At 38.5% G+C, this 14,706-nt stretch overlaps 1 protein-coding gene across 3 annotated transcripts in view; it reads left to right on the forward strand.

The window, feature by feature from the left end:
* The first annotated feature begins 302 nt into the window (after positions 1–302).
* mapkapk2a (MAPK activated protein kinase 2a) overlaps positions 303–14,706 on the forward strand; it is a 44,308-nt gene continuing 29,904 nt past the window's right edge. The window contains exon 1 of one of the 3 annotated variants that reach the window (XM_017450802.3): positions 303–1,015. In XM_017450802.3, the coding sequence (XP_017306291.1) occupies positions 803–1,015 (213 nt within the window). In that variant the 5' untranslated portion in view covers positions 303–802. Of the gene's footprint in view, positions 1,016–2,048; positions 2,187–14,706 lie in introns of those variants that run through there. The other 2 variants (XM_017450801.3, XM_017450803.3) reach the window with 2 other exon arrangements.

Raw genomic sequence — 14,706 nt, forward strand, 5'->3', positions numbered from 1 at the left:
CTACTGAAAATGACTAAATGAATGTATTGTGGTGATACACTTTGAAAACTGTGATATGGAAGAAGAAAAGCGTGGCACATGGCGAACATCTAATCAAGAAACATCACGTTTCCTAAACTATTGAAGCACTTCTCTATAATAAGTTATTTATTATTCATGAAAGAAATAGTAGTCCGTTGTGTAAAGTCTGGTGAAAGTCAGACACATGTTTTATTAGCTTATTTCTCGTGGCGTTTCCTTTAAGAACCGGAGCATTCCAGCTTGAAGCGTGACGTCACGAAAAAAAGTGTCGAGGGAGAGTCGCGAGACACTGGCTCAAAGTAACGGAGGGGCTGAGCGTGAGCTGAGGAGCTAGCCGGCTAGCTAGCGTTTTCTATTGGCGTCTCTTTTTTGTTTTTAAAAAAAAAAAAGGATTAAAAAAAGAAAACAATTTAAGTATTTTATGTTAGTCAGTCAGTATTTTTAACGTTCAGTGTTATACCATTAGCTCATTAAAATACATTGTACAGAGTGTTTTCCTCGGTCGGACTCTCGAGTTGGCGGAATGGATATTAGCTGGCCGGCTAGCTGACAAGCCACATTCGAGCTAGCATCAAAGTTATCGAAACTAGCCTAAGGCGTTTTTTTTAAAGGTGGAGTTTTACTTTATTTTATTTTTTTTAATATAATATACAAGTTTAGTGAGAGTAGGTCACTGAGTGGCCGTTCCTAAAGTTTAGGGAAACAAACCAGATAAATTAGGGCTGTGAAAGCGAAGAAGGGGGAAAAGGAGCCGCGGTCTCCTCGCCTGTGTCCGGGCGCGATGTTGTCCAACTCGCAGAACCAGCTGGTATTCCCCAACCAGCCACAACAACAACAGCAGCACCTTCAGTTCCACGCCAAACCCGCGCTTCAGATAAAGAAAAACGCCATCACGGACGACTACAAGGTCACCAACCAGGTCCTGGGTTTGGGCATCAATGGGAAGGTGTTGGAAATCGTTCAGAAGAAGAACGGGGAGAAGTACGCGCTGAAGGTGAGAAGAGCCTTAGCCAACTAGCTAAGCGGCTAAAACTCACACCTCTCGCTCTCTCGCTCTCGATCGAAACCAGGTTAGCAACACAGGGTAAAAAAGGAAGGAAGTGATCATAATGGTCTGGTATTATTTCAGATCTTAGTTTAACATCTCATTGGATAATTTTTTTTTCTTTTCACCTTGATTGGACTAACCCTAGGAAGGAAATCCGACTTGGACAGACTTAGTGATCCGTTTAAGGACGGTGATTTATTATTGTCTGATCCTTCCTTAAACCTTCAGTTGCTCATTTGATCTTTCTTAGAACGTAGAGGCTGTAATAGGTTCTAGCCACCAGAATGACGTTTGTTTGTTTGTTTGTTTGTTTGTTTTAATGTCATGCAGATTCAGTTACATAAATGTGTATACCAGAGCCCTGCCCCTTGACTATTCAGTCCATGTATACAGTTACTACATAGTCCTACAGACTCTCTTTACGTGATTAAAACGCTAATAAAAAAAAATCACTACACTGTAGAAAACATACTTTTGTTGTCGTATTTTGGCTTTGGAGAGTGTCTCTATCTTCTCATGGAGCGGAACTACTTTACTCTCACTCACTCGTGAAATAACAGTGAAATAACAGCGTGTTTACCCTAACCCTGCCGCTTCTGTTCTTGGGCGTTCTTACGCAAGAAAAGGTTAGACAATAGGGCAGACAACATAATTTTATTTGTTTGTCTCAAAGGTCAGAGCACTTGCTCTCCTGTGGCTTGCCTCCTCCCACTATCCGTCAGACGTAGTGAGAAGAAGCGCAGAGGCGTCTTTCACTCCCTCGCTTCTGAATGAAGTGTTGTCGGCAGACAAGTGATCTCTAGTGCCTTTTTCTTTTTTTTTTTTTTTTTTTTTTAAAGGTATGAGTAAAACCTGAGCTACTGGGGAGATTTCCCCTCTGTAAGTTGATGAGGCAAACAGTTATACCAACTTAGTTGGCATGGCATGTTAGGTGGTGCTAAAGGGATTCCCTGAACGTTGTTTTTCCAGGGACTTTGATGATGTCAGTGTCCTGCGTCACTTCGTGTCTCTGTTTTGAAGCGTGTCCTCTCCGATGTCGGGTCTGGCACCAGGCAGCATTCATCTCCTTCTTTTGGCCTGGCCCTTTTTAGCTGCAGAAGAGCGCTGCATGTCACATGTGAGTGTGTGTGTGTGAGAGAGAGAGAGAGAAATATTAGATGGGTAATGGGGAGATGTAGACAGTGGAGCCTCTTGGAGAGAACATGAATGATCAGCGAGCAGAGGAGGGAAGATTTCCCCCTGTCCATTACAGTGTGTGCGTCTTCAATCAATACACTGAGAGAAAAGTGAATTACACTCGACCTGAGATTACACTGTGTGTTAACGAGATCTATTCTATATAAGTTTGACTTAAACTAGTTACATAAGTTTGTAAAAAGTTACAGCTGCAGAGTAAATCAATTCAGTACAGCATTTAAGAGGCACTGTATGGCCAAAAGTTGTGAACACCTGACCATCACACCCACATGTGCCTTTTGAACATCGCATTCAAGATTTCATCCCCCTTTGCTGTTATATTCACCTCCACTCTTCTGGAAAGGCTTTCCATTAGATTTTTGGAGCGTGGCTGTGTGGATTCAGCTACAAGAGCATTAGTGAGGTCTGGAGAGGAGGTCTTCCAGTCCAACCTTGTCCACTCCAAAACATGTCATTCTGGACTTTGCTTTGTGCAGAGGGACATTGTCATGTATGGAGTAGGTTTGGGCCTCTTGGTTACATCCATCCCTCCATTTTCCCTACCGCTTTTTCCATACCGCTTATTCCATGCAGGGTCTCAGAGTCGCCTGGAACCTATCCCATGGAACTCGGGGCAAAGACGGGTGACACCCTGTACATGGGGCTCAACACATCACAGGGCACAATCACTTCTATTCACAAACTACGCACAATTTGGAAATGCCAATCCGCCTACAATGCATGCCTTTGGACTGGGTGAGGAAACGGGTGAACCTGGAGGAAACCCCGAAAGTGCATATCACTAAGCCACCTCTTAGTTCCAGTGAAGAGAAATTGTAATACTATTGCATACAAAGACATATTTTACAATTGTGTGCTTCCAACTTTGTGGCGACGGTTTGGGGAAGAACCACAGGTGGGTGTGATGGTCAGGTGTCCACATACAGTACATTAGCCATATAGTGTACAGATAAACTATAAGAGCCTCAGCACATTGAAATTTCAGTGCTCTCTAACCCTCGGCTTTGACGAGGACTATTCAGGATTTGTTATGGCTAAGTGTTTGTGAGTTTGTTTTTGCTGGAGGCTGCTTAACTGGATGCCTATCTACTGGTGCTGATTTTTATTATGACCAAAGAGTAGAAGTAATATTTTTGGTACATGGTTTAAATGTAACCTAGTCTACTTTAAATATCCAGGACAGATTTCACGTTTTATGCAACATTTCTGCTCTTTCCAGGCAAGACTAAACGTGTGTGTGCTTGTAGCGCCTTGATTAAACTTGTGAATGCAGTTTTAACGTCGCAAATTAAAGCCCTGTAGGTAAAAACAAAGCTCTTCTGAACTGAAGCCTTCGCCATAGAGCATGAGGAAAACCTTCAGTTGTTGAACATGGACATCATTGGTGCAGGCATGCAGAGTCAGAGTGACAGGTTTTGTGTATGCCCATGCCTTTCTCTTCTTGATTAATGACTACATTTGGGTATGTGCAGTGCGACACCTTATTCAGAGCAATGCAGATTATATTTATTCCGGGGTGTTTTTTTTTTCTGCAGAATTTTGTTTTTAAGAGTCTGAGTGTATATTAAAGAAGTAATTTTACATTATTATCAGAGGGTTGTTTTTTTTTGTTTGTTTGTTTTTTGGGTAAGGTTGACATCAGTTCATCCCATGTACATCTTCGGATCTATTAATCTGATTAGGCAGGAGATTAAGCAGCCATGTGGTGCCTGGTGTTCAGCTGTGTGTCTGTCCGTGTTATTTATCTATAGCAAAAGCAATGCTGCGGAGGATGCTGTTCAGTCTTCAGACCACGTTGCAGCATGAATAACAGTTCAGTTTTGATGTGATCTGGGTTAATTTTATGGGATTTAAAAAAAAACTGAAATTCAGGTAAAGGATTGCAGTTTATCTTATGTTTCTTGGTTTATTTATTTAAGGATAAATAAGGATTATTTGACAGTTTTTAGCAGTCAAGCGTTTCCACGGTTAATTGTTGTCTGCTGAAAGAGTAAAGTAGTATACAAATGTAGACAAAAAAAAACAAGCATGATGATATTTATTTGCATAGTTGAAAATGATTATCTGGATTATTAGTAGATATTTGGTAGTCTGAATTGTCTCTGAAAGATTACATTACATGATATGCAAACTCTCCATTGATGATGCTACAGACAAAGAGATGCTTTGCAAGTTGGTGTGCATTCAGTTGTTAGGTCCATAACAATAACGCTGGAGTTACAGTGATTAACTAACATCCCCGCAGCATTACAGCGCTAGTAACTTAGTAGTTTCACATTGACTACACTTCATTTTATTAATGAAGTGAGTGAGGTGAATGAACAAATAACAAACGGCACGTTGTCACAGTTATTCATGATTTGTCATTGCTGCAGACTTGGTCACTGCAGGTCATACCTACTTTTACAGGAGTCCTTTATTTATACACTCAAACATTTTTAAAAGACCACTGTCCGAAAAGAATTGAGGGAAAGTTGAAGATCAGGATAGATTTGGATAACGCTTAGAACCTGTAGATTCAGTCAGTGCTTATTCCTGTTTTCTTTAACTGGTTCAGATATGGTCTTGAATTAGTTTCGAGTATGTTGGTGTTAATGGCATTGCGTAATTAATGCCACACAATTTGTGAGCAAAAGGTTTTTCTACCTGATACTGAAACACTTAATGACTAACTCTTGGTGAAAATGGTGTGTTGGTGTCTGTGTTCCTGCTCTTAGTTGTGCTGCTGCATTGAGATGTGAGCTTGTTTCTAGTGGGATCTTGTGATCATGCTTGTTTATTTGTCCTTGCCTGGGGTCCAAACTGTTCCTCAGGAGGTCAACAGGCTGATGTTTTACATCAGCTCGCATGGTTGGTCCATATCAACTAGTTAAGTGTCCAGTTACCCAACAGGTGTGTACTTTTTACAGGTTGTAAGAGGTAAATGTAAATATTTAGAAAATCTACTTGGGCTACAGTTTCATGCTCATTTTCAGTGATGAGCACTGTACTGTTTATTATTCGAGCCAGTTATGCTTGTTGCTAGAGATAACAGGGCAGCCTTCAAGAAGAAATCATTTTTGCTGATGGTGGTTTCTGAATTAACCGTTTACTCTTAGAAAATAATGTGTATTTCACCTACTATATAGTAGGTAAGTACGCGGTTTCGGGTGCAGCTGTGCTTTGTTTGCCGTAAAACGGTTGAGCACTGCTGTGTGTGTATGTGTCCTGTCGCGAAATGTGGTCAAAACTCCCACACGACGTTAATAGTGTGAATAAGGTGTGTACGTGTCTATAATACACTTCGATAATGCAACTAAAATTGGAATACTCCACGTCAATTCAATTTGTGTTTACTTCGAGTATGACATTAGTCGGATTAAAGTCATCAATAATTGCTGTTTACATGCTGGTTTCTTAATCAGAGTATTGTCTTTATCGGGTTAATATCAGATTATTGTTGTCCATGTAAATGTACTGACTGTTTGATGATGGTATCACTTGTGATTGGGGGTGGGTGAGGGGTGGGTGAGGGGTGGGCCAGACATGCATAACATGTTCAAGTTACATAATTACATGACTCCCGTTTACAACTTGTAATTCCCAACCTGTAAAACCAACCAGTATAAGCCAAAGAAAATGCGTCCTCAACCTTGTTCTCAACTACGTTTCTTCCCAGTTTTTGGAGTGACATCAACATACCTTTTTAAATGAGTTATACTGTATATGCATAAGTTTTTGCTTTAGACCAATGAACATGCAGAAATATTTGCTTGTTGAATCTAAAACACTGACTATACAGTTTGCTGCTTGAGGAGGAAAATATAAATCACTCATCACGGTTAGGTGGCCAGCTTCTTTTTCATTTCAAATGTGCCAAGCAGTCAAATGACAACTTGCAAGGCATGTCACATGCAGCATATGAAAACAGCTAATTACTTTTTATACTGCACCAGTTTTCCGGTCAGTCGTCTCTGCATCTCTGCTCACGTCCCTACAAACAATTCTTCCTCCACATTGTCTTTTATTTCTTTTTCCCCCTCTTGTTTTCTGTGCATGTAACAGCTGTTATGAAAGCAACCCATGTTATGCTTCCTGCTGGTTTTGGTGGTTATTATTATTATTATTATTATTATTATAATTATTATTTAGTAGTTGGTACATCGCTTCCATTCAGGGTGAATGTTAAAGCTGGTTTGTCCTTCTAATCAACTGTCATGTTGGAAGTTAGCCATAGACATGACCTTTTCAGTACCTCTCGGCTTACTAACCAGTGACAGCAGGTGTCAAGCATCAGCTTTGTGGTATACACAGCTCACAGCTCTAGGGTTGCATGGTTAATCGTATTTATATTGATATTGATTTTTCTGTGTGGCGTATCTTTTATTTGCATTTTCATCCACAACAATTATAGCAAATAGCAGTTTTAGCGATTATAAACATGCAGATTATTAGAAAGTCCAACTACAATAATGATACGTTGATCTTAAAGTTTGGTTGATCCAGTTTTAATCCGGTTTTCATGTCACGTTCTGACATCTAGAATTTTCCGCTGACCCCAGAGCGCACGGCTACTGCCGAAATATGGAGCTAACTGAGTAAAGCTATTACTGTGTGTAATATTTCCACTGTTTCATCTGTCTAACACAAATATGTGCCCAGAAGCCACGTGCCTACATTTAAATGTCTAAATTAATGCTAACTTGGTTACATTTAACTACGTAGCATGTTAAACAGATTGTGCATGCAGTAGAAGTTTTAATAAGGAGTGCTGTTTACTTCTTTACACGTTAAAAGTGTCCCCTGTGAAAATTTAGGGCGGTTTGGCAGGATTAAAATGGCAGGATTTTGTGATGTAAATGAAACCAAGTTAAATCGTGCCAGAACCTTTTTCGCCTGTACTGTGAAATTGCAACATATAATAAAAATCACATAACAAACTACCAGAAATGTTTTAGGGGAGAAAAAGAAAAGCAAAAAAAAAAAAAAAACTTCCAATAGCCACCTTGCATAAGTGTACACACCCTTTAATAATTGGGAATGGCAGTCTTCAGAATCAACCAGTCACATTTAAACTAATTTTAAATACTTATTAGTATACACGTGCCATCAGTTAACGTGACTGATTACCCCCAAATAAATTACAGCTGTTCCTATAGACATCATCTTGGTAACATCCAACTGGAAAAGCCATGGGCCGCAGAAGAGCTTACAAAGCAGGTAAAAAGTTGAACTTTTTGGCCATAATACCAAAAGATATTGCTAAGTCAAGATGCACAATTATGCAACTAGGGTTTTGCATCTTTTTTTATTTTTATTTTTAATTTTTTCCCCTAAATTGATTATTGTTTTTCACTTTAATTAATAGATTTCAGTTTCACAATAAAGGTAGAAAGGTTCTGACATGATTTGTTTTGGTTTAATTTTTTTACATCACAAAATCTTGCCATTTTAACAGGTGTGTAGACTTTTTATATCCACTGTACTATAATAATATTTTTTATAATTAATTCTAAACTGTGTAAATGCTAATTTTTTGTGACTAGCAGCTACAGATGATTTGTAACCACGTTCAGGTGTTTTTTGTTTCTTTTGTTTTGAGGTAAGATGTAGTTGACCCGTGTAACACATTTTTGGCCGCCCCTTCCACCCCCACCGATGTCATATAATTAAGGGACATAATAATATGATTGCATATCACACAATGATCTCGGAAGCCTACTGGTTGTTGTTTTTATGTGCCCTTTGCAAAATATTCATTTTATTTGTGGAGGGGAAATATTGGCTTTATCTTTGGTTGGATAAACATGAATAAATAGCAAAACAATTGTATGTTTTCATAAAGCATGCAGTAAGAGTGTGGCCTCATGCTTTCGCAGAAGAAGCCATTTCTCTGAATTTGCAAACAATCAACCACAGACATTTTCCTGTCGCCCATCCAATAACCAGCATTCTCACTGCTCATTGTTTCCAACAAGCCTTTCTAAGAACTTTTTTAACTTCAAGAATGCATGTATTTTTTGTCAATCTGGTGACTGTTGTGATCTAAGTTTGTTACAACAAATAAAAGTGTGTTTTCCCATTGTAGACTGACACTGAAATTGCAGAAAGTCGGTCAGAGTGCAATCTTCAAGATCCTGAAGCATATGACTGGAAAAAAGAGTACAAAAGAAGCCTATGGGTGGAGCGTCTGTGGTGGAGTCAGTCAGCAATAATGTGTCTTATCTACGTTTGTCATGTTCATTGAGTGGATTCCCTCTTTATCTGCAGCTGAACCTCCGGTGGCTGTACTGTTTTCATAATGCATTGGTACATATACATTACGTTGCATGCACACATGCACTTTCAGTATTGTAACACACATTTGTTGCATGCCCCGACCTACCCCCCTCAGCCTGTTACTTCCTGTATAACCACAACTTTTGCAGAATGAGGACAGTCAGAAAAACTCTGAATTGGAGAGCGATCTTGTTTGGAGCACCTTGCTATTTCCTCATTTATATAATGAAAGACTCTTTTGATCTTTACCTGTTTTAAAATTTTCTCAAGCCCTGTCAGACCAGAAACGTGACAAATGTACCCATCTATGTTTGACTTTATCTTGTGGAAGTAACTGCTAGTGTGCATGGTTATTCTCTGACAAAGGGGCTGGTCAGATATAATTCAGATTCATGCTGATCCTTCTGCCTGAAATCATCTGGTGAAACATTGATTATTAATATGGTCGTACTTATGATATAGTATTGCGGTCGACGGTTTTTAGTTAGCTCCCCAAGGTTGCACTTGTGTCAGTGATTTATAGCATGGGCATGTTAAAGTTTTTTGAAACTGGCATCACTCTGAAAAATATTATATGTTCAGAATATTATACAGCTTCAGAAATGCAGATTTTTCTGTATCTCTTGTCAAAGAAGAAAATAGGTTACAAACTGTAGATTGCTCATTGATTTTTATTCCATGAAATGCCTTGTCAATCTGATACATGGCAACACATCGCGTTGAAAATGACGTACCTGCAGCTCTCATTACTGTACACGATGGACAATCCTTGCTGTCTGCATCTGCTCAGCCAGCCTATATTCTTTTAAAATTATTTTCTTTCCAGCACGAGTGATTGCACACACACATATGGCACGGTCGTCAATTTTGTCAAGTCGTGTATAGAGGTTTCGCATGAATTTTTGTTAGACAGGTTTGTGATTAGGTCTGTGATTCCTCTAGGCTGAAAGATTGTATATTCGTTGAGCCTCATCTGCTTTCGCTCATGTTGACAAGGCAGCAAAATCCAAGAAATAAATATTATATGCACTGGATGTTACAAATGTGTTAATTTGTTCCATGATGGATTGCAGAGAGTCTGTTTTCACTGAAGAGCCGATTGTAGTGCTTGATTATAGTAGACCTGATTGTAGCACTTCATCAAAGAACACCATCAAGTAAAAGCCACATACTTTGGCCTTGGAGCTCTCTGAGAACCGGGGAGCCTCCTAACTGCAGTCTGGAGATGGAAATCAGTAAAGGTAACACGAGTAATATTAATCAACCAAAAATATGCCAAAAGAGCACACATTATCTCCCTAATAAAACAGCACAGGAGTCAATCAACATGTTAATCTGGAATGATTTGAACCCGCCCATCTTTATTATTGTAAATAATAATAAATCCTTATTATTTATAATAAATGGTTTATTTAAAAACTATGTGTTTAACATCGGCTTATTATATTTATAATGAATGCCTCAATTCAATTTTATTTGTATAGCGCTTTTAACAATGGACATTGATTCAAAGCAGATTTACAGAAATATATAAACACGGGATACAGATTTTAAGTGTGTGAATTTATCCGTAATGAGCAAGCCAGTGGTGAGGGGGGCGAGGAAAAACTCCCCAAAATGATTTGAGGAAGAAACCTTGAGAGGAACCAGACTCAGAAGGGAACCCATCCTCATCTGGGTAACAACAGATAGTGTGAAAGTAAAGAAAAGTTCATTATGGTTTTTATTTGAAGTCTGTTTTGTTGAACTAGTCCACTGTTCACTAAAGGAGACTTGAATGCAAAATTGTATGTGGAAATTGCAGTCCTAAGGCCATAGCAGCAACCGTAGTCCCAGCAACCACAGCGAGAATGTCCATGTGGAATTGCAGTCCATGGTACTTCAAGCGGCACCAACCTCGGCAAGCTCCTGGCTGCACTGCTTGGGGTCATCCTCAGTGACTGAATGTAGCATCCAGTTGATGAGTGCTCCATCCAGAGGTGGGGCTTCAGGATGGATCAGGCAGGTCTGGAGAGCAGAAAGGGTCAGGATTTCTGGCATCTCCATAATATCATGTGTTGCTCGACAGAAGGAGAGAGGGAGGTAAAAAGAGGGAGAGATTGTTAGGTATACTTACTATCCCGTAATGTCCAAGACTGTGTACTTTGCGTAAAAGAAGGTCTATTCATGTTAAGCTTGAGTAAACAAATACGTTTTAAGCCTAGACTTAAACACTGAGACTGTGTCTGTGTCTGAGTCCCGAACATTAATAGGAAGACTGTTCCATTACTGTGGGGCTTTGTAAGAGAAAGCTCTTCCCCCTGCTTTAGCCTTCACTATTCGAAGTACCAACAAATAGCCTGCACCTTTTAATCTAAGTAGGCATGGCGGATCATAGAAGACCAAAAGTTCGCTCAGGTACTCTGGCATGAGACCATTCAGTGCTTTATAAATCAATAATAGTATTTTATAATCAATGCGAAATTTTACTGGGAGCCAGTGCAGTGTGGATAAGATAGGGGTGATGTGATGTTGTTCTGTCTGGTTCTTGTAAGGACTCTTGCAGCTGCATTATGGACTAACGAGATTGTTTATGCTCCTACTGGAACATCCAGACAGTAAGGCATTGAAATAATCTAGTCTAGCAGTGACGAAAGCATGAACTAATATTTCTGCATCATGTAATGACAATTTTTTAAAAATTTTATCTACTAATATTAGGATAGCCTTCTTTCATCTCAGAAATATTATCTACATGAGCGTCAAATGAAAGACTGGAGTCAATAATCACACCAAGGTCTTTTACTACTGCACATGATGAAATGGAAAGACCATCCAGAGTTACTGTGTAATCAGAAAGCTTACTTCTGGCTACACATGGACCTAGTACAAGTACTTCTGTCTTGTCAGAATTAAGTTAAAGGAAGTTAATAAGTATCCGCCATCTAATGTCTTTTACACATTCCTCAACTTTATTAAGCCGCTCTGTGTTGTCTGGCTTTGCTGAAACATACAGCTGTGTATCATAAACATAACAGTGGAGGTTAATTCCAACTTTATGAATAATTTGACCTAGAGGTAGCATATAGAGTAAAAAGCAGTGGGCCTAAAACAGAACCTTGTGGAACCCCAAACTTTACCTCGGTATGCATGGAGAAGTCACCATTTACATCTACGAATTGATGGCGATCGGTCAAATAAGACCTGAGCCAGGAGAGGGCCGTTCCCTTAATGCCAGTAACATTTTCTAGTCTATCAAGGAGAATAATATGATCTATAGTATCAAAAGCTGCTCTAAGGTCATTGTAACACAAGCGAGGAGACACAACCCTGATCAGAGGCCAGTAGTAAGTCCTTTACCACTTTAACCAGCGTTGTCTCTGTGTTATGATGAGGCCTAAATCCTGTCTGATACATTTCATGAATGATGTTCCTATGTAAGTACGAGCATAGCTGCGGTGCTACAACCCTTTCTAAAATCTTGGAGATAAAGCGGATTTGATATTGGCCTATAGCTGGAAAGCTGACAAGGGTCAAGGTTAGTGGTGGTGGGTTTTTTTTTTTTTTTTTTTTAAATCAGGGGATTTATAACTTCTACTTTAAGTGATTTTAGGTACATAACCTGTGCTAAGGGAAGAATTGATTATTTTTTAGAAGTGTTTAAAAAAATGTGTTTATAGAAACATGTAGGTATACTAGATCCCTTAGAAGTTGATGATCCGGTCTCTCTAAGGCAGGGGTTCCCAAACTTTTCAGGGCAAGGCCCCCTAAATGGCATTAACATTTGACCGAGACCCCCCCTTTTACAAGATGTCTTTAAAACACATTTAAAATACAGACTTCTGAATATATCCCCCCCCCCTTTTTTACGTTGATGTTTTGTCTGTTTAGCAATTAGAAAGTTAGGTGTAGCAAATGTGATTTTAATGTATTGTTACAAATAAAATGTATAGTAATGCATATATATATATATATATATATATATATATATATATATATATATATATATATATATATATATATATATATATATTTGTGTGTATATATATATATATATATATATATATATATATATATATATATATATATATATATATATATATATATATATATATATATATATATATATATATATTTGTGTGTATATATATATATATATATATATATATATATATATATATATATATATATATATATATATATTTGTGTATATATATATATTTGTGTATATATATATATATATATATATATATATATATATATATATATATATATATATATATATATTTGTGTATATATATTGAAAACCACTGCTCTAAGGGGAGTAAAACATTCTAAACATTGATCTGATATTGCTATATTATCATCTATGGGGTTAGTTAGTTATAAAACCGTCTGGGTTTTAATTTAATAGCCTGAATTTCACATCTAACATTTTCAACTTTACCAATGAAAAAATTCATGAAATCATCGCTGATATGTAATAAGTGTGCCGTTTCTGTGGTGGTTTAATTATTGGTTAATTTTGTTACCATGTTGAATAGAAATCTATGATTTGTTTTTGTTTTCTTTTATTAAAGTGGCGAGAGAGACTTTTCTTGCATCACTAAGAGATTGTCTGTAGTTCAGTAGACTCTCCTTCCATGCTGTTTGAAATACTACCAATTTGGTTTGATGCCATTTACGTTCTAATTGTCTCGTGGTCTGTTTTTTAAGGTACACCTGATCAAGTTCTTTGGGATCAGACGGTGATCCAAATATAACTGACGTCTCTGCAAGTTTATTGCGTGAATGTATTACGCAGTAGCGAGGCGAGGAGCAAATATGATCAATGCGCAATTTAAACGAGATGAGATAATGGTCTGAGACAACTTCAGACTGACGGAGTGTTACCACATTTTCTATATTTAGTCTGTAAGAGTGTGACCACCATTATGAGTAGTTCCTATCACACTTTGATTAACCCCTACTGAATCTAGAATGGACACAACCACTGTTCTCAGATAGTCTTTTGGGTTATCAAAATGAATATTAAAAAAACCCAACAATCAATGTTTTGTCTAGAGAAACAGCCAGTTTTGAGATAAAATCTGCAAATTGGCAGAGGAATTTGGTGGCCCATCACACTTGTCACATTTTGGGTAAGGCCAACATACCACAAAATTCGAAGCACACAATTGTGTAGATGTCTTTGTATGCTGTAGCATTACAATTTCCCTTTACTGGAACTAAGAGGGCCCCTCCTGTTGCAACCTGACATTGCCCCTGTGAATGAATCGAAGTCCATGAAGACATATTTTGCCAAGGTTGTAGTTGGAAGTGTGTCCTGCACAGAGCCCTGTCCTCAACCTCACTGAACACTTGTGGGATGAACTGAGTCTCTGACTGCACTCCAGACCTCCTCACTCAATGTCAGTGTTTGACCTCACTAATGCTCTTGTTGCTGAGTGAGCTCAAATCCCCACAGCCATGCCCCAAAATCTAGTGTTAATTTCTATTACTTCTCATAATAGTGGCAGTTATTATAACAGCAAAGAGGGGCTAAATCTGTAATGGGATGTTCAACAAGCACATATGGGTTTGATGGTCAGAAATCATGGCCATATAGTGTATGTATACACCACCTGTCTAATATTGTCTCGGTCCCCCTTGGGCTGCCAAAACAGCCCTGACCCATATAGGCATGGCCTCCACAAGACCTCTGAATGTTTAACCTCACAAATTATTTAATTAAGGGGTATGGCTAATGCAACACAACCAACAACCATTTATTTGCGAATACAAAGACGTCTTCCGTCTATTCCGCTCTTCCCTTCCACGGATATCAGTGAGTGTTCCATACAATCTATAGCATGTTATCTTCTGTATAGGCTCACATTCCAGACCTGTAGCTTAGCTAGAGAGTCTGACATGTTTTGTCAGTAAGCGTGATCAGGACCTGCCAGCTTTCATAGAGAGGGGCACTTTGACTTTCAGGGCATATGACCAACCACTTTTCCAATATCCTGGCCCCTGATCACATTTACACACTGCTGTCTGCTTCTGAAAAATGCTTTAATAACTTAACAGGATTCTGAGAATTTTTTTTCCCTTCAGTTCAGTGACTATATTTCTTCAAAAATTTCATTGTTTTGTTGTGTTCAAAAGTTTGTTTTTCTGCTGGAAACTAGTGCACGGAAGTTCATGGAGCCAGTTAGATTGCA

The sequence above is a fragment of the Ictalurus punctatus genome, chromosome 21 (assembly GCF_001660625.3).
Source record: "Ictalurus punctatus breed USDA103 chromosome 21, Coco_2.0, whole genome shotgun sequence".
In the NCBI taxonomy this organism is placed as follows: Eukaryota; Metazoa; Chordata; class Actinopteri; order Siluriformes; family Ictaluridae; genus Ictalurus; species Ictalurus punctatus.